The sequence below is a fragment of the Spodoptera frugiperda genome, chromosome 5 (genome assembly GCF_023101765.2).
Source record: "Spodoptera frugiperda isolate SF20-4 chromosome 5, AGI-APGP_CSIRO_Sfru_2.0, whole genome shotgun sequence".
In the NCBI taxonomy this organism is placed as follows: domain Eukaryota; kingdom Metazoa; phylum Arthropoda; class Insecta; order Lepidoptera; family Noctuidae; genus Spodoptera; species Spodoptera frugiperda.
Window position 1 is genome coordinate 8,313,987 of NC_064216.1, and position 21,467 is coordinate 8,335,453.

Consider the following 21,467-nt stretch of genomic DNA (forward strand, 5'->3'; position numbering starts at 1 on the left):
AGAAATTTCATATGCGTAGATAAAATAGATTTTGAGTTATAGGTGGGTCGAACTTGGCCCGAAATGGTTCGTGTAATATAACCCACGGCCGGTGTGTCGGTTTTTTTGCTCGAACTTGGCGGACACACTGCCGTGTGTCTAGATGTCATACAATTTAATGTAATGTGAGATTAGATTTTTAAAGTTTGTAACTTGAGCATTTAGAGTCTTGAAAAAGTTGGTAATGAAGGCTTGTAATGAAAGTTTGTAATGAATTGATAATGATAATAATGTTTACTCTTTAATTAAATATAATGTAACTATGAATTTGTGTTTCATTTTTTATGGGTTTTTTTATTGAAGTTTAAGTCCGATAAGTTTCTTTCTATTCATCTAATTGACAGGGTGAGCCCATTGCCCTATATTGGGCACAAAACCAGACTCCGTGCTACTTCGGAAAATTTTTCCAAATCTTTCCCGATCCGGGATTTGAACCTGAGACCCATTACCTGGGTATCGCACTTGCCACACTCGACCAACGACGCAGTTTTAAGTATTTTCTGTATTATAGTATTTACTGAATGAACACAAAAATGACACTGTCATTTGAACTCGAAACTGTTTAGTTCAAACTGGATAAAAAAATATTTTAAAACATTTTTTTATCCAGTTGCATTACGAATGATATGATCTATACTTTTAATGGGATGTCGAGAAATATGTAAGTGTAACATAAATAGATCTTTATTGCAAACGACTTCTACATTTTCGGCAGAAATTAATAACCGATTCTAATCCATATCGATTTCTGCGAAGAAAAACTCCATACAACGAATGTTAAAAATCGATCTTTATCCACACATTTTAAATTGGTTGTCGATTAATTTCGGTTAGTCTACTGACTGTAGTTATTACAAGTTTACGACCAAAAGTGTGAATACCTCCATTCAACATTATAAATGAAATTGACAGCTAAGAATATGAGATAACGTTAAAATCTGCGTTAACCCACATAATTATGTCGCGATTTTAAATTACCATTTTGTGGGTAGAAAACGATCAATTTATTGACATTGCTGTAGGACATCTACAAGCATTTTACAATTAGTATTAGGAAGTCAGTTGACCATTTACACTATATATTATATGCAATTATATTAATTTAAACGTAAAGTGCATCATTGACAAAATGTCCATGGTTTGGATATTAGCTGAATTGGTGGACGTTAGACATCCGGATACGTTATTCCATAAAAAAGTGATGGTTCGGGTATTTAGAAGGGGCCATGACGAAACTACTTGGGTGCCTGGAAAAGTTGTATACTTGTGTGACCAAGGGTTTGCTCCCCAAAAAGCAAGAATTTTATTTGTATCCGGTAAGTAGTTTCATCCTCTATTACATGGGACTTATAACACAAATGGTGAAAAGTGGGTGTATATTGTACAGTAGTATTACGTGCCGTAATGTGCACTTTTGCCTACACCTTCGAGCATAAAAGCCGTGACATTGCAGATTGCACTCCGGTAAGTATTTATTATTTGTCACCGGTCACACGTAAAGCGCATAGGTAATGGTAAAAAAGAACATATAACAAAATATTACCACCCCTGCTCTTTCCGCGGGTGTAGAGCCAACTAACTAACATAACTTGTATGGAGTGATAGAGTGTCTGTCAAACAATTAGATGGTTCAAGAGATTTTGTTAAATAGCAGATTAAATCAGATCCAGATCAGTCATATGTATATAGGTCGTATTATATATATCGTCTTAAGCCACTACATTTTAATCAAGACTGGGTAACAACGCGCGATTTCCAATCCACCTGACAACACCCCCTCTTACTTACATAGAGGCAGCCCTTGGTCCAACGCTGTATCAATCACAATCGTATTAGATAATATTGAAATCCTACTAAGTAATAAAATGAGTAGTAACATATCAGACGGAAGTTTTTTAACAGACAGAAAAGTGATTAGCGAGGGTGTTTTATACATAACTAACAAACCTGGGGAACTCCGTTTCGCCACCGATGATTTTCACTGAATTCCTGCTTTTCTCTTGACATTTTTCTTGAGTTTTCTTTGCTATATATACTTCACGGAGCCCGCGACCTTTCCAGCGAAAGCAACCTTAAGTTCTTAAGTTAAAGCGTCAGGAAGGAAAATTCGACTTATTTTTATATTATAGATTAACTTAAAAAATAATTGCATATTTGTTTCGATTGCAGGAAACAGAAGAGCAGTTTATGAAAAGAAAGTGCTATCGGGTATGCAGGAGAGCTATATGGCGGAAATTATGTATAGATGTCATCGTACTGTCTCAGAATTGAGAAGCAATAGTCAAGTAAGTGCTAGAACAGCTTAGCAGAACAGTAATGTGTAGTTTGAGTATCACGTACTACCGCAATCAGAGTCATTTAATGATTACTTAAACTTTCCCTTAGTAACGATTTAGTTTTGAAAACATTTGTTTAGGACTCGGTTAAGTAACCCTTAGATGACTCTCAATACAGTGGATAAATAAATAATTATTTAGTGTAGGGATCGAACCTACTACACGTTGCACAGCTGACGGTTGTTCTGTCACGATGCCAAGCTGTAGATCAGACAACATTGTACAGTATCCGACAATAAACATAGCGCATTACATTTTGGAAAGAAACATTTTTTGTGATATTACGATAATTTATTTGTACAAAGCTTTATTCTTCAGTCTTTTTGTAATTCAACCAATTTTAGCGGCTCTTATTCGTGAGCAGTGTGATCTTCGACTTTTCCAGTTGTCTCTTTCTAACGATCAATGTGCTGCAATATTTTTGGCCGCGTACTGTACTTTGCCTATTACCCGTTTTAAACAATATTTTTTTTAACTCGGTTCTTTCAAACATGTCTTAACTTGTATCTTGGATACTAAGAAATGGGTAACTAAGCCGCTTACGACGCAAAAAATTTAAAGAAAAGAAAAGCTTAGAAAGATCCCTCATTTATTGTTCTTTTGTGACATTTGCAATTTTATTGTTATCTTTTGTATTTGCATATTCGCCAATGAGAAAATTCTACGCAAAGAAAAAATGACCCGAAGGTACAAAAAACAATTGAAAGACGTGACGGATTCATTTTTGTTTATTGAAAAGAGTTTAGTGTAGGTACTGTAATACAGTACTGAGGATAAATAAAACAATTGGGGGTGGTATTGCACTTCCTTGAAAAAAAAAAGGTTTATTGGTAATCCCCTGAGGTTGTACCTGACTAAAGCAAAAAAAAAGGAGGGTTTGGGTTCACCCTATGCCTGTGTGTATCTATGTTCAAATACACTACACATACACATATACACACACATACTTACCACATACAAAGATAGGACGGCTTGAAACAAAAGATCGGATGACCATTGTCCAAAATATTACCTGTAGGTATTGAAGAGAGAGCATCTGCGATTTGTGGCTGGTGGCTTGAAAAGAAACTTTTTAAAGTGGAAAATATTATGCATGCCGAAGGTATAAGGCCTATAAAAATCCTAATTATATCAGATAATTTTATTAGCAACAAAACAAACAATAACCGATCCGTTCAGTCGTTTTGATGTAATTGAGTAACAAACACACAAACTCACTAACACGCATTTATTATATTAGTAAGTTAATACTACGTATCGATGCGTTTTAATATAATATTCAAAAAAATAATTTTAAAGTATATTTAATAAATAAATATACCTTAGTTACTTTAAAAAAAAATTATTTTTATGATTAAACAATGCTTTGTAGTACCGCCCATCCTTTTTTGTTTAACGTTGACTTTTTTGTAAGCATAAAAAATCAAATTAAACAAAAGAGTGTAAAACTTTACAACCCCGTCTATATTTGACGGCTATTCATCATATTTATCCTACAATAGGAGATTACTGAAAGACTAGGAAAGTATGAAAGGTCCTCTCAACATTTTACCTGAATAGCCCCTAAATACCTATATTTTTTCTGTGACACGAATCTTTCAGAAAGAATATTACTTTTGATGAGAAAGACAAAAGTGTGTGGATAATCGTTCTGATTAGAGAATAAGATTCAGAGTTTAGGAAGAATAACACTAAGCGCCTGTTTCACCACCTTCATATAAGTGCCCAATAAACTTATGTGACAGATAGTTCATACAAATGACGTTCTTAATTCAAAGTTATCTAATATATAGCGGCTATCCAGAGATTGTGAAACAAGTCCTTAGAATACTTAAAATATCTGATAATGATACTATTAACTAACCCTAACTGTCGGCACCAACTTTCTCAGTTAAATATTTTTAGTAGTATGGAATTATTTAAATAAATATATAGCATACTAGCTGTTACCCGCGACTTCATCCGCGTACAATAATGACTTGTAACAGAATTTGGGCTTTTGAATTATTTAAATTTTCTTTGCTATAAACATCACGGAACCCGTTACCTTTCCATCGAATGCAAAACCGTGGAAATCGGTTCGTGCGATCTGGAGTTATAGCGTCAGGAAGGAAAACCCGACTTATTTTTATATAATAGATTACACATAATAGTGACTGCCTCGTTGGTCGAGTGATCGCAAGTGCGACTGCCGAACAAGGGGTCTCGGGTTCGATTCCCGGGTCGGGCAAAGTATTACTGGGCTTTTTTCGGTTTTTCGAAAATTTCTCGGTAGTAGCACGGAGTCTGGAATTGTGTCCAGTATATGGCAATAGGCTCACCTCCTATTACATGGGACTTATAACACAAATGGTGAAAAGTGGGTGTACATTGTATAGCGACATTACGTGCCGCAATGTGCACCTCTACCTACCCCTTCGGGGATAAAAAGGCGTGACGTTGTGTGTGTATTACATAATAATCGATTGATTAAGAATATTATATTCATCAACACTGGTATATGCTATCAAACTGTGATATACAAAGTACCTATATCTAAACGTACATTCTATTAATCTAATACCTTTAAACGAGCAATTCTTGTATATATTATATATACATATACATATGTATAGAATCAAGATCTCGGAAACGGCTCCAACGATTTTCTTGAAAGTTACAGATTAGGGTTTTTTTGGGGCAAAAAATCGATTTATTTAAGTTCCAGGTCCAAGAAAAGCTCGGTTCCTAAGATAGTTAGTTAATAATAAATTTTCTTCATAGCCGACGACTAACGCCATCTATTGATGAATAGAAGAACCATTACCAAATTTCTTTTAGTATTATATGTCGGAAAAATCGAACATTATTCATTCATATTTCTTCAGTTCATCTATATCTATACATATAATAAAATCGTAGAAAAGTGCTGTCTGTACATTGAAAATAAAAAAAAAAAATAGCAGGGGTTATTGTTATGTCGATGTCGAACCCAAAAATGTAATTAACTTTTTTTTGTCTGTTTGTCTGTTTGTCTGTTTGTCTGTTTGTCTGTTCGTCTGTGCGCGCTAATCTCAGAAACGGCTGATCCGAGTTGGATGCGGTTTTCACGAATATATTGTGGGATGCTTAAATTTACATTTAGTGTTTGTTTCATGTCAATCGGTTCATAAATAAAAAAGTTATGTCAAATTAAAGAATCACGTCGAACATTCTATGATTTGGTTGAAATTTGGTACAGATATAGTTTAGAACCTTAGAAAGGACAAAGATATATTTTTATTTCAAAAATCAAAAAATAAAATAAAAATAAAATAAAAATAAAATAAAAATAAAAATAAAAATAAAAATAAAATAAAATAAAATAAAATAAAATAAAATAAAATAAAATAAAATAAAATAAAATAAAATAAAATAAAATAAAATAAAATAAAATAAAATAAAATAAAATAAGCCGCTCACAAGTTCAACCCCACGTCCGAGCTGACCATCTACGCTCACGTGAGTGGCGGACATTCGCAAACGAAATTACTTTTGCGGGTGACCAACGGGGCTCTGGCAACCCAAACAAAAATGGAGAGTCAAAAAAGGAATAAACGTTTAAGGCCGCTTCCCGGGGGCTATCGCCGGGACACGTCTGGTGCTGGTGACGGGCGTGTAGTAGGGCTAGCCAGCGACTCTCCGCTGAGCAGGCGGGCGGGAGTCGGGGTGGGAGTAGAAAGGGGCGCCCCAAATGTTACAGCCGACCATTCTGAGGATGATGCTTTGCGGAGCGGAGAAGTGTCTCCAGCTAGCTCTGCCGGTACATCCCACTCGACCACGTTAACATTAAATGAAGATACCCGCAGAAAGTGGTCAAACGCAGAACTTGAAGAACTGATATTTTGTTTCTATCGCGCAAGAGCGTTAGGATCCGGATACATCAAACGATTAGAAACGTTATTCAGAAGTAGAAACCCCAATAACCCCAAAGCATTCACATTTACTGGGAACACTTTATCAACACAGGCAAGAAGTATAATAGCCCGGAAAGCAATACCCACAGAAACACTTAATGCAATAAAAATTAGAGCAGAAGAACCCACACTATACCCAGAAGAAACTCACAGCACCCATAATTCACCCAGTATCACTCACTCTACACATACTTCACAACACACGGAATACACTGATATTAACGTACAACAACACCACATACAGACCAGAACCCCATCACCGGAAACAGCAGAGGCTCCTGAACCACAACCGAATAACATTGAGATAGTAAGCGATGACAGAAGAAGACGATGGAGTGATGAGGAAATGAAAGAACTTATGTATTGTTACTATAAAGCGCGTTCCGCAGGATCAGGATATATCAATAGATTGCAGCGTATATACATTGAGAGAAATCCGAACAACCCTAAAGTCAATAGATTTAATGGTTACTCACTATCTACACAAGCACGAACTATAATAAAAAACAATATGATTTCACAAGAACTACTCAACCGAATAAAGCAATCAGCAGAAGGAATAGTAGAGGTAACTGAAAACACTGAATCAATTAATAACTTTAACTCAGACACACTACATAACACACAAAACACTCACGCGCAACCATACACACCAGATGAAGTTCAAACAATAATCCAGGCCACACAAAACATATTAGACAGTGAAAACAGGGACCCAATAATATTAAGTTTTTTAAATACACTATCCGAGGTAAGAGAAACACCTATAGCAGACAGAAAACTACTACCCAAAGCGAATTTTAACAAACATTTCTTTGAAAACTGCCACAAAATAAATAAATACTTACCGAACCTTTTAGAGATTAACAATACACTAAGAGAAATAAACGACATAATTTATGCAGCCGCTAAAACCCTAATAGTCAACAATAACCAGGCACCATATAAACCAAGTAACACAATAAAACCGAAGAGGGACCCAAACTGGAAAATACGAATTCAAAAAAAGATAAACAAGTTTAGGAAAGAGTTAGCTAGATTAATAGAAATCGAAAGAGGAGTTAGGTCACCTAGAATGGACAGGAGTAGGGCATACTTGTACAATAAATACAATATACATAGCGAAAACGATCATAAAAATATAGCAGAAATGTTAAAGCAGAAAATAAAAGCATTAGCAGGTAGAATTAAAAGGTATGAAGATGCAAATAGTAAGAGAGAACAAAACAAACTATTTAAAGAAAATGAGCATAAACTATATAGTAGCTTAGGAAACCAAAAAGAAATGCAGGAAATTAAAATACCTAGTAAAGAAAACGTAGAGCAGTTTTGGAGATCCATCTTATCAAACCCTATTAAATATAACACAGATGCTATTTGGATAAAAGAAATAGAAGAATCAATGTCAGAAGTGAATACAATAGAACCGGAAGAGATAACAATAGATGAAATTAAATTTGCAATTAAAAAGCTACACAACTGGAAAACACCGGGAATAGATAAAATTCAAAACTATTACTTGAAATATTTAACAAGCACACATAAATACATTGCCAAATTGTTTACAAAATTAGTTCAGGGATTTGAAAATCTAGAGGAATGGTTTACAACAGGTCAGGTAATACTTATCCCCAAAAACGCTGACACCGAAAACCCGAAAAACTGGAGACCAATTGCGTGTTTGCCCAGTATGTACAAATTATTAACTTCCGTTTTGGCTAACGTTTTATACAACCACTGCAGCAGCAACAACATAATGGCAGCAGAACAGCGGGGATGCAGACGTGGTGCCCGAGGCTGTAAGGACCATCTCATGGTCAATAAGGCCATATTGGAGGACGCACATACATCGCAGAAAAACTTGAGCATGGCGTGGATAGATTATCAAAAAGCCTTCGATAGTGTGTCCCACGAATGGCTTCTTAAAATCCTTGATATCTACAAGTGCCCACCCATGATCAAGCGTTTCTTAGAGATGACTATGCCATCTTGGAGAGTCGTCATGACAGCCAAAGGTACCCACGAATCACTCACTACTGAGCCGATTTCCGTCAGACGCGGTATATTTCAGGGTGACTCTTTATCACCCCTGCTGTTCTGCCTTGCCATCAATCCAGTTTCCCATATATTAAACAAGTACAAATTTAAAGGTTACAAGCTTAGAGACAGTTATAACATTAACCATCTGCTATATATGGATGATCTAAAGATTTATGCAAACAGTAGAAGTAATTTAAAGATTTTGTTAGATAGCTTGGAAATATTTACAATAGACGTAGGTATGAAATTTGGACTAAATAAATGCAACGTACTACACTTAAATTTAGGACATCGGAGTAGCACTACTGGGGAGGGACACGTTCTGCTTAGCGGTGAGCAATTCAGCGAACTAGGACAGGGGAACACATACAAGTATTTAGGTGTAAGCGAATCAGGAAAGATAGATCATAGTACCATCAGACAACAGGTTTCCAAGGAATATTTTAAAAGAGTTAAAAAGCTACTGAACTCGCATTTGAATTCACGCAATATTATAAAGGGTATCAATACTTACGCTATTCCGATTCTTTTATATTCAATTGGTATTATTAATTACAAACTAAGTGATCTTAAGAAAATAGATACAAAAACGCGAAAACTACTTGCAATGAATAAAGCACACCAACAAAAAGCAGATGTAGAGCGACTGTACTTACCGGTTATGTATGGAGGTAGGGGGTTACTCAATGTAGAAAATATATATAAAACACAAATAATAAAGTATAAACAATATCTTAGAATAGAGCAGGATCACTTAATAAAAACAATAGTTCAACATGATATAAATAAAGATAAATACTCAATAATTAAAGAAGCAGAAGAAATAGAATCGGAACTAGAGTTAGCAACAGGCGAAAGACATACAGACAAGGAAATTAAAGAGGCAATAATTAGAAAACAGATTAGCAGATGGCACAATAAACCACTACACGGACAGTTTGCAAAAAAGTTTTAGGACAAGAGAATATAGATGTAGTTCAGTCTTTTAGGTGGATTAAAAAGCAGCAGGTCTCCCCATCAATAGAATCGTCCGTGTTTGCGATACAGGACCAAGCGGTAATGACGCGACAACACCAACGCGACATCCTCAAAGAGCCAGTAGACGGCAAGTGCCGACTGTGCGCTGTCAAGGACGAAACCGCGCAGCATATAATATCTGGCTGCGAAAAACTGGCAGGAACTTATTATGTCAAACGGCATAATAATCTTGTCCAGTACGTCTACTGGTGTCTCGCTCGAAAGCATGGCATGGACGTTAATAAACTTTGGTGGAAAGAGACTCTCACCCAACCCAAAGTAGTTGAAAACGAAGCAGCCAAAATAATGTGGGAAATCCCAATTCACACAGACGTCACAGTAGCACACAATAGACCGGACATAGTATACACAAATAAAACAACCAACACCACATACCTCATTGACATTACAGTACCAACCGACTACAACATAGGAGCTAAAGAAATAGAGAAATTGAGTAAATACCACCTTTTAAAGACAGAGATTAGACGCCTTTGGAATACGGAAACGCACGTTATTCCCATAGTTATTGGAGCCACAGGGGTAGTAGCCAAAAGTCTCAGCAGATACACAGACAAACTAGAATCATCAATAGATACTACAATACTACAAAAACAAGCCGCCATTCACACAACAATCATTCTTAGCAAAGTACTAGGAGACACAGTCTTCGTCACAAACATTCCAGAATCCGATCAACTACAGCCATCCCAAACACAGACACCACACACCACGCAATCAACTATCACACAAAACTCACATTCCACACCTAGCATTCAATCTACATCCACACAAAATTCAGAACAACACACAAACAGTATTTATATTCAAGAAGTCAGCAGAAGAGGAAGGAGGAGAGCTATAAATTAATAATTAGTTGGGGGCAATGAGCACCGTTTTTCCTGCGGGTCGCGGGACGCGATGCTCATTTTCACCGGGTCAAACCCGAGAAGGAGAGACCTCCCCACTTTTAAAAATAAAATAAAAAAAAAAAAAAAAAAAAATAAATTTATTCCGGACATACAGCGCCATCTATTGTTCAATTTCGTACTTATAGTACGGAATTGAACAATGTCGGGCTGTTCCTATACTCCGTAGATAGATGGCGTTGATCGCGCAATGGTGTAATTACAATTGTTCAGTTCATGTTATTGTTTTAATTCATTGGAAATTTGTTTTTACAAAATAGTAAAAAGCAATGAAAAATATAACATAATACAACTTTTAGTACAAAGAAAACGCTCTAACGGAGTATAGATAATTCTATGTCGATCGTTACACGACTTCGGTTCATGTTATTGTTTTAATTCATCGAAAAAAAGTTAACAAATAGTAAAAAGGTATGAAAAAAAATATATCAATATAATTAAACTTTTAGTACAAAGAAAATGCCCGAACGGAGTATAAATAAATAATCCAAGTTGTCTTTATCCTCGATAGATGGCGTTGGGAGCGAAATAGATTGCGCTATGGTTTTGTTACAATTATTTGGTTGGGTATCGGCCGAGCGCTTCGGTACTATTGTAGAAAATGTGTATTATCAGTCGTATGATTATTTGTCTGTAGTGGTCCTGCTGTTTCGTATATTCTAAATTGGTTTCGTTGTATTTGTCAATTAATAAGTTTATTTGTTGGGTTTTCCTGGTTTTCTGGTTAAACTTTTTAACGTAGGTTTAGTTTGATATCGATTATTAGTAGTTACTGTAGTTAGTTTTTTTAATAAAATTGTAAGTCTAATTTATAAATTAATTAGATTAGATTTAAGTCGTTTCTTTTAAATTATTTAGTTTAAGCTTGGTTATTATAGCATAAAGGATAGGTTCTAATATAATTTCTTTTTTAATTGTTATAAATTCGTAATTCGTAGCTTTCTTTAGTTTTAAGTTAGTTTTCATCTTAAGTTCGGAAAGATTATAATATTTCTTTAGTTAAAGTCCGTTTTTAAACTATTTTTTCAATGCCCTAAGTGAGTATACATCTATTAAAATCAAACGCAGAGCTCATTATGTTGATTTTTGAAGAGTTCCCTGGAATATCTTCCACATCTCAATTTTGAAAAGATCCCGCGAGATCGGGAACTCATCATCATCATCATCATCATCAGCCTATAGCTATGGGAACTATGTGGTTAAAACCAAAAATTTGCCGGAAGTCACTATTCCACGCGAACGAAGTCGCGGGCAAAAGCTAGTTCATACTAAATATAATTTTCAAAAATCGCTACGGAGCGAAGCTCGGTCAACCAGGTACTACATATATGTTATTAAATAAAGCATTATATAATAATTTACAATAGTTTACTGGGCTTTTTTCGATTTTCGAAAATTTCTCAGTGGTAGCACGGAGTCTGGAAATGTGCCCGGTATATGGCAATAGGCTCACCACCTATTACATGGGACTTACAACATAAATTGTGAAAAGTGGGTGTGCATTGTACAGTGGCATTACGTGCCATAATGTGCACCTCTGCCTACCCCTTCGGGGATTAAAGGCGTGACGATATGTTATGTTTTCATTATATAATAATAAATAAATAGAAATATTTATTTTAACTTTAACTATAAACAGAATACAACAAAATAAAACAAAAGGATCGAGCAGTCAAACTGTATAATTAGTAGCAAACCCGGCGAACTCCGTTTCACCACCAATGTTTTTTCCTGTTTTTCTGCTTTCCTCTTGATTGTTTTCCTGAATTTTCTTTGCTCTAAACCTCACGGGGCCCGAGACCTTTCCAACGAATGCAAAACTGTGGAAATCGGTTATGCGTTATAGCGTCAGGAAGGAAAACCCGACTTATTTTTACAGTACACAACCATCACAAAACAAATCTTTATTCTTAAGTAGGTATCCCTCAAAACGAATAGGGATAATAACATGGTATAAAATTAAATATCTTCGTACTTGCTTCTGTCAGCAGCTTCGCCCGTGTTCTCGTGGAATAAAAAGCCTACGTTTTATTCCAGTCTATATCTTTGTTAAAATTTCATCCCGATCCCTTCAGCCCTTTTCGTGTGATTGAGTAACAAACATACACACAAACTTTCGAATTTATAATATTAGTAAGTTTAGTACTTATAACTGTCAGACATATACACATAGTATATTCATAACAGACACATAAAACAAAGTAAAGTTTCGAAAAACGACCTCGTGGCTACTGCGCAACGTGTCGTGAGTTCGATTCCCACGTGGACCAACTCAACAACTCTTTGTGTGATCCACAAATTATTGTTCCGGGTCTGGATTTAATATGTATGTGAAATATGTATTTATATGTTTGTAAACATACTCACGACACAGGAGACAGCCCTAGTGTAGGACAATGTTTTAAGAAAACGAAGTGAAGTTTAGAAAAACGACCTCGTGGCTACTGCGCAACGTGTCGTGGGTTCGATTCCCACGTGGAACAACTCAACTCTTTGTGTTATCCACAAATTATTGTTCCGGGTCTGGATGTCATGTGTATGTGAATTATATGTTTGTATGTTTGTAAACATACCCACGACATAGGAGACAGCCCTAGTGTAGGACAACGTTTTAAGAAAACGAAGTGAAGTTTAGAAAATCGACCTCGTGGCTATTGCGCAACGTGTCGTGGGTTCAAATCCCACGTGGAACAACTCAACTCTTTGTGTGATCGACAAATTGTTGTTCCGGGTCTGGATGTCATGTGTGTGTGAATTATGTATTTGTATGTTTGTAATATGTAGGAGAAGTGTGTGAAGTGTGAAGTGAAGTTTAGAAAAAAAACGACCTCGTGACTACTGCGCGACGTGTCGTGGGTTCAAATCCCACGTGGAACAACTAACTCTTTGTGTGATCCACAAATTGTTGTTCCAGGTTTGGATGTCATGTGTATATGAATTATGCATTTGTATGTTTGTAAACAAACCCACGACACAGGAGACAGCCCTAGTGTAGGGCAACGTTTTAAGAAAATGAAGTGAAGTGTAGAAAAACGACTTCGTGGCTACTGTGCATCGTGTCGTGGGTTCTATTCCCACGTGGACCAACTCAACTTTTTGTGTGACCCACAAATTGTTGTTCCGGGTCTGGATGTCATGTGTATGTGAATTATGTATTTGTATGTTTGTAAACAAACTCACGACATAGGAGACAGCCCTAGTGTAGGGCAACGTTTTAAAAAAACGAAGTGAAGTTTATAAAAACAACATCGTGGCTACTGCGCAACGTGTCGTGAGTTCAAGTCCCATGTGGAACAACTCAACTCTTTGTGTGATCCACAAATTGTTGTTCCGGGTCTGGATGTCATGTGTATGTGAATTATGTATTTGTATGTTTGTACAAAAACTCACGACGTACTAGTGTAGGGCAATATTTTAAGAAAACATAATTAAGTTTAGATAAACGACCTTGTGACTACTGCGCAACGTGTCGTGGGTTCGATTCCCACGTGGAACAACTTAACTTTTTGTGTGACCCACAAATTGTTGTTCCGGGTCTGGATGTCATGTGTACGTGAATTATGTATTTGTATGTTTGTAAAAAAACTCACGACACAGGAGACAGCCCTAGTGTAGGGCAACGTTTAATAAAAAGTAGGAAGAAAAAGAGTGATGAGAAACTTAGTTTATCTTGGTGACATGTTTATGTAAACAAACACGTGTTTTATTTTTCAAATTCATTAATAAGTGCCTGAATAGGTAAATAATATTAATATAGATGTTAACGAAGTTTCTTTGATAATGATTCGAAATATGTAGGTAGTATGTGTATTACATTAGATTGTTCGAGATTGCATGGTTGCGGTGTTACGTTGTTACATGTTTCATTGTAAACAAACATGTGGTGCTTCATATTCGAGGTTTGATTTTTCTTTAAAATTATGTATTACTTCCACACAATACATATAGTGTATAATATATTGTATGGGATATACAAGTGTATTTGTATATAGTGTGTGTACAAATATGTAATGTTATGTAACATGTCAAATTAATAGTCGTCGAAAGTTTATGATTTGAATATAGGAAAATGAGTTGAATGTTTTCAATGTACATAACAACAATATAAGTAAAAATAAATATAACATAGGTAATTATTATTTGTTCGTGTACATACCTAAGTGTGGGAGCGCCGTGCTACGATACGACGGGGCCGGCTCGACCGGAGAAATACCACGGCCTCTCAGAATGACGGCAGACGTGAAACAACGCTTGCGTTGTGTTTCGTTGTGAGAGTGACGTTACCGGAGGCCCAATTACCTCCCTTCTTCCCAATTCCCGATTCCCTAACAACCCTTAATACCTAACCCCCAAACGGCGACGCACTTGTAACGCCTCTGATACGCCTGCTCGTTTACCGGCTTATACCACGAAAAAATACCACATGTAAATATATCCTATCTATCTGGAAGTCATTGAGGGAGGCCTATGTTTAGGAGTGAGTCAGTAAACGTCTTGGCTGATGATGACGATAATACTATTGTAGATTCACGATGGGTGACGTTGGAGCATGATTACCTACCTACCTACCTAGTACTGACGATCATAATCGGAACCTGTGTCAAATATTTTAATTATAATTAACTTCGCATAATAACTATCGTGAGACACACAAAATTAATTGAAAATAACATGTTACTCATGTAACTGATAAAAGATCAACGTGCTTGGCCACGTTACAGGCGGGCGCGGAAGCGGGCGCGGGCGCGTGTTGTCAAACATATCACACGACTCTAACATTAGAACTTAAGACGGAATATTTACCATGTTTATTTACTTCCATGGATTTCCGATATTTCGGCACTGTTTACATGGTAAATATCCCGTCTTAGTGTTAGTGACCATGTCAGTTTAAAAACTTATATCACACGACATCCAAGTGTTCACGTATAAAACGCAGGTTTATAATTAGCGGGGTATTGTGTCATAATAATATATTTGATATTTCGCGTGTATAAGCACTACTAGTTTCAAATCACAGTCACTTCGGGAAACACTCTTCTTCGTGGGCAGCGTGCGCGGCGACGTTGCGCAGCCTACACCGCAAAACATTATTTTCAATTAATTAATAACACTATATAAACACCAAATAATAATAGAATAATACTTACGAGGTTGACTTGGACCTGCAAGATTGTTCCAGCACTCGTTCCGATGGGCAACTGAGCTACCCTACCTTTCATTGTAGCTTTTGAATTCTATCTAGTGAGAAATTACCAACCATTGACAATATTTATAGTCTGTGTAAAAGTATTGCCCAACTTAAGATTTTCATCCTGTGTCGTTATTGTGTTTATAAACACTTTAATTTCAATTGCATATCACGCGCAAACCTGGAATAAGCGCTTGTGGAGCGTACAGCGCGGGAATCGAACCCGCTCAGGCCAGTTACAGCGTTAACCGTGCGGTTAAAGTATTTCGGCGTCATTTTACTATAATATTTTTATGTAATCCACCAAGTATATATGTATAGTGAATATTTGTCTTATATAAACATATTAGATATACCTAATATTATATTAATAAAATAAAAAACTGCGTAACAAACATAAGTCACTAGCAAACCGGGCGAACTCCGTTTCACCACCAATGATTTTACCTGTTTTCCTGCTTTTCCCTTGAATTTTTCCTGAATTTTCTTTGCTACAAGCCTCACGGAACGCAAGACCTTTGCAACAAATGCAAAACCATGGAAATAGGTTCGTGCGTTCTGGAGTTTTAGCGTCAGGAAGGTAAACGCGACTTATTTTTATATTATAGAAGATTACGTACTGATATGATATGATATGTACTCACCCACCAGTCACCTAATTATGTATGTATGTGTGCTCACCTATTACAGAAACAGAAATGTTGAAAAGTGGTTGTACATTGTGTAGCGGCATTAAGTACGTGCCGTAATGTGCACCTCTGCCTAACCCCTCCGGGATAAAAGGCGTGACGATTCATGGTACCTACCTACTGATAGGTTACCCACCTATTGATATGTTGAAATCAGTGCTACTTTATGTCGGTGATACCTTATATTCAGCTGATTTTATCACAACACTAGCAAACCCGGCGAACTCCATGCCGCCACCAATGATCTTCCGTGTTTTCCTGCTCTTGATTTTTTCCTGAATTTTCTTTGCTATGGAAATGGGTTCGTGCGTTCTGGAGTTATAGCGTCAGGAAGGAAAACCCGACTTATTTTTATATAATAGATTAAATTGTATCACAGATTGTAACTGTGACTATTACTTACCTAAGTTATAGGCTTGTGACACCAATTTCTATGTTCAGCGGGTGGGTAACCTATCAGTAATTCAGTACATATAATTTTATTATAACTTTCTTGAGACATACTAAAATAATTATTATATCATCGGCTTACTCACGCCTCTAGCATGGCTTGAAACTTATCAAGGGCTGTAGATGTTCAAAGATGGAGTTCCTCGTCAAACAGTTATGTGAGTAAGCCAATAACATAATAATTAATTCAGTACATAATCTGTTACTTTGTGGTTTTTTATTCTTTACCTTTCGCACTTCATCATCAGGCCACTAATGACATTTTATTTATTTTTAAATGTAGCCCTACACTAGTTTTTTCTTCTGTGTCGTGGGTACGTTTAAAAACATAGAAGTTAACACATGACACCCAAAACCGTAACAACAACTTATAGATCATACAAAGAGTTGCTCCGTGCGGGAGTCGAACCCGCTACAAGTTAAGGGGCAACCGGTTGCCCGGCCACCGCGCCATCCGTGCAGTAAAAAATCATACCCCATATAGGTGTAAAGTCCTCATCAATACAAATTAATCAAGCCCAAACACAAGACAGCTACTGATAACTATTTAGGAGATCCCTCAACTATTGTACTTCTTCATCATCAGACTCCTAGTGACAATCACATCCCATTTTTAAATGTAAAGTCCTCATCAATAAGTACAAATAATACAAGCCCATACACGGGGTTATTGCTGTAAGTTATCGAGATAATCCCTCGACTGTCTCTCGACTCCATCATAATAGGTAATCGCTCTTATAATTATTAAAAGTTACATCATACTTATCATCTAACAAACAATATGGAGATCACTCATATTATGATTTAAATTTAATTACAAATAGTACTAATCCACAGAAGTATAATACAACTAAATATGTATTTCAACGAAAACTGAAAAAAAAAATGTCAAACATAATACACAAACAAATAGAATTAAATTCTGTGGGATCAGCTTCATGTTTCATGGCCCCAGAAGAGCTGTAATGTTGTAGGTTGTCTAGGAATGTTACGGACATGGGGAGCGGCTGTCATAATGCCGTATTTGTAAACAGTGTTTAAATTAGCTCAAAGATAATAATGCACTTTTTGGCTTTGCTACTGGGCCTATTTCAAGATGATAACAAATATGTGGTTTAAATTAAGTCATAAGAGGTTTCTCCATGCGGTATAATGTTATAAAGCGTAAGAGTTCGTTTTTTGACCGCGTTCATCTTTGAAACTACTAGTTTGAATAGACTAATTATTTTTGTGTTGGATAGTCAATTTATTATAGGTAGTACATACGAGTACGTTTATAGATACAAATTTTTAACTTAATCGAATGAAGATTAAAAATGTTGTTCCAAGATTTCCTCTTCACGGTGCACGTTAAATAAAAGCTTGTGTAACATCACGCTACGATCAATAGGAGCCGACCAGCGAGATTAGTTAGTCATACTACTCATGATAATTTTCATTATTTTCAGACGTATTGTTTGCAAGTAAACGACCCACCAAATACTACTGGCGAAGCATCACCGTTACCTAATTTAGAGATTGCGCGGCGTACAGGATACACAAGTACTAGCGACAGCGATTTTAGCGACAGTAGTGATGAGCAAAGAATATCCGTAAGTCCTTAGCTTTATACACTTGTTATAAGTACTTGTTACTTGAGTATAAAGGTTAGTAAGTAACTTTAATTATGATGTTATTTTTACAGTCCAACTTAATCATCGATGAAAGGATACGACAATTAGCAAACAGATTTTTGCCCCAACAAGTAGTCGGTAATGGTTCTGGAGCTGCGCCTCAGCCGATAGCAAACGGAGCTGGGGCCCAGCCGTTGGCGAATGGAGCTGCGCCCCAGCCGTTGGCGAACGGAGCTGCGCCCCACCCAATGGCGAACGGAGTTGCGCCTCAACCGATGGCGAACGTACCTTTGCCCCACCCGATGGCGAACGCAGCAGCGCCCCAACTGATGGCGAACAGAGCTGCCCCCCACCCTATTGCAAACGGAGCTGCGCTTCAACCGATTTACAACAGATATGCCGCGCCCCAACCGATGGCCAACAGAGCTGCGCGCCAACTGATGTTTAACGGACAGGCTGCGCCTCAACCAATAATATACAACAGACATGCTGCGCCCCAGCCGATGATATACAACAGACAAGCTGCGCCTCAATTGATAGGCAACAGACATGCTGCACCTCAACCGATGGTCAACAACGCTGCGCCACAACCGATGGTCAACAACGCTGCGCCACAACCGATATTCAACAGAAATCCTGCGCCCCAACAGATATTCAACAGACCTAATGCGCCCCAACCAATGGTCTACCAAGCTCCACCACACGTAATGGACAATGGAGCTGCGCGTCAACAACATCTTCCGTTATATCCACCTCTATTTTACGGCCTTGGTCCCCCACCGGTAGCTCCCCGTTTAGCCATTCAACCGGTCCAACCGGTCGTCAACGGTCCTCCTCAACCACCGGCAGCTAATGACCCTATTTCCCCTCCGATAGTTAACGAGCCAGCTCTTCCACCAGTGGTCAACGGCCCTGCTGCCCAACCAGTAGTTGATGTCCCTGTTCCCCCACCGGTAAATAACCCTGTTCCCCCACAGGTAGTTGATGACCCTGTTCCCCCACAGGTAGTTGATAACCCTGTTCCCCCACAGGTAGTTGATAATCCTGGTCCTCTACAAGTAGCTGCTGATCCTGTTAATGTTCCCCCACAGGTAGTTGATAACCCTGTTCCCCCACAGGTAGTTGATGACCATGTTCCCCCTCAAGTAGTTGATAACCCTGGTCCTCCACAGGTAGTTGCTGATCCTGTTCCTGTTCCCCCACAGGTAGTTGCTGACCCTGTTCCTCCACAGGTAGTTGCTGTTAACGGTCCTGCTGGCCGACTAGAGGTTGATGATCATCCCCCAAATATGGTTGATGACAATGTTCCCCCACAGGTAGTTAATGACCCTGTTCCTCCACAGGCAGTTGTTGACCCTGTTCCCCCACCGGTAGTTGCTGTTCCTGGTCCCCAACAACGAGTCAACGGTCCTGCTGCCCGACTAGAGGTTGAAGATCCTGTTCCCCCACCGGCAGATCATGACCTTGTTCCCCCAAATGTGGTTGATGACAATGTTCCCCCACAGGTAGTTGATAACCCTGTTCCCCTACTGGAAGTTAACGGCCTTGCTGCCCAACCAGAAGTTGCTGATCCTGTTCCTCCACCGATTGATGATAACCCTGCTGTTCAACCGGTGGTTAGTGGACCTGCTTCCCCACCGATAGGTAACTGCCTTGCTTCTCCACCCGTAGATAACGGCCCCCAACCGATAGTTGACAACCCTGCTTCTCAACCAATAGATACAACCGGCGATTCCCGAAATAACAAAGCGGGTGACTACTGTACAGAAAAATTCTGGAAACGACTAAGAAAAATGCAAAAAATAGCAAAAATTATTGATACAGAATTGAAAAATTATACGCAAGCAAAGGATGATCTGACTACGTCATCTGAAGAATTTGATGAAGAGATGAATGCCCAAGAGAATATCGGTGGTATTGAACGAAACCAGAGTAATCCACAAGTAAACTTAAATAATGTACATAGTGAAGAAGACGATAAGAGTGTAGTAGAAATAATAGAAGCAGAAGTGGAAGGTAGAGAAGAATACAACGAACAAAGAAGAATATTGAAACGAAAGGTTTCACTGTCTGGTCTAGTGGCAAACGGCTCGAGGTCGTACCTCAAGCGGCGCAGAAACTCACCTAATATTTCTTTTAGTAGTATTCGTAAGAAGTGCCACAACCTGGTAAGAATCATTTGTGCAGTATCTTCTATCTTCTAAACATATATTATACGGCATAATTTATAAAAGCAGTAAAGAACATGGCCGCACAATTCATAAACGCAGTAAGTACCACTAACTGCACATGCTCTTTACTGCGTTTTTAAATTTCGCAGTCCTGTTTTTTTACTGCGTTTATGAATTGCGCGGCAGCAAAGCTGACTGACTGGCTGACTGACATAGTGATCTATCAACGCATAGCCCAAACAACTGGATGCATTAATTTTACCCCCCAGAGGGATAGAAGTTGGGGCAAATAGGGGATGAAAGTTTGTATGAAATTTGGTCAATTTTAAATCGATTGGATTGAGACTTTGCATGCATAAAGCTACTATGACGTAGGCATCCCTTAAGAAAGGATTTTGATAAATTCCATTAATAATAATACTTCTTAACGCGAGCGAAGCCGCGGGCAAAAGCTAGTAATGTATATAATCATTTTTATGATTTTTTTTGTCTTTTTGAACCATATTCAATTTTCTGACCATCAGGTGGAAATCGGGACAGGTGTTGCTAAAGTACCAGGATGTATAATGACTTCGATTGACTGGAGTTCACATAGTTTAGCAACTCGTCAGTTATTACTATCAGTATTTCCACGAAGGTATGTTATTCAATAATGCTCAAACCATTGAAAAATGTATTTAAACATTCAAAAGTAATTATGTGGTAGATACAGATTTTTTAGATCGCTACAAAGCGGTGCACGATAAAGTTATACAGGAAGTCTGTAAATATAAAGGGCCTACCTTAAATTGAACTATTACACGCGAATCCCCAATCGTGTCTTTACTTACCTAACCCAATGGGACATAAGGGAAACGATATAAAAGAAATACAGTTGAAGTACAATTTTACTTTCAGTGTTCTAGCCCAGTATTCGCTTCTTGGGACGCAGCCTTCAATTTATAATATGAAGAAAGAAACAAAGAGAGTTTTAAATCCAATGCTCGTTGAGGACATTGTGAGAACAGTAGCGTCAAAATGTAATGTTCCCAAGGATTTAGTGAGGTAACTTGCATTA

At 37.6% G+C, this 21,467-nt stretch overlaps 1 protein-coding gene across 1 annotated transcript; it reads left to right on the forward strand.

The window, feature by feature from the left end:
* Positions 1-1,041: 1,041 nt before the first annotated feature.
* LOC118272173 (uncharacterized) lies at positions 1,042-21,458 on the forward strand. The gene is made up of 7 exons (XM_050693808.1): positions 1,042-1,355; positions 2,209-2,324; positions 18,075-18,218; positions 18,311-19,165; positions 19,217-20,407; positions 20,935-21,047; positions 21,308-21,458. Exons 1-7 carry the CDS (start codon positions 1,169-1,171, stop codon positions 21,456-21,458), a joined length of 2,757 nt encoding a protein of 918 aa, XP_050549765.1. The 5' UTR covers positions 1,042-1,168.
* The last annotated feature ends 9 nt before the right edge of the window (positions 21,459-21,467 follow it).

What these genes read in the sequence shown, in the direction of transcription:
- LOC118272173 (XM_050693808.1), top strand. Translation starts at nt 1,169, where the DNA reads ATGTCCATGGTTTGGATATTAGCTGAATTGGTGGACGTTAGACATCCG. An exon ending in AAGAATTTTATTTGTATCCG is followed by an intron (nt 1,356 to 2,208) that starts GTAAGTAGTTTC and finishes TTTCGATTGCAG; the next exon opens with GAAACAGAAGAGCAGTTTAT. An exon ending in CTATCAGTATTTCCACGAAG is followed by an intron (nt 21,048 to 21,307) that starts GTATGTTATTCA and finishes TTTTACTTTCAG; the next exon opens with TGTTCTAGCCCAGTATTCGC.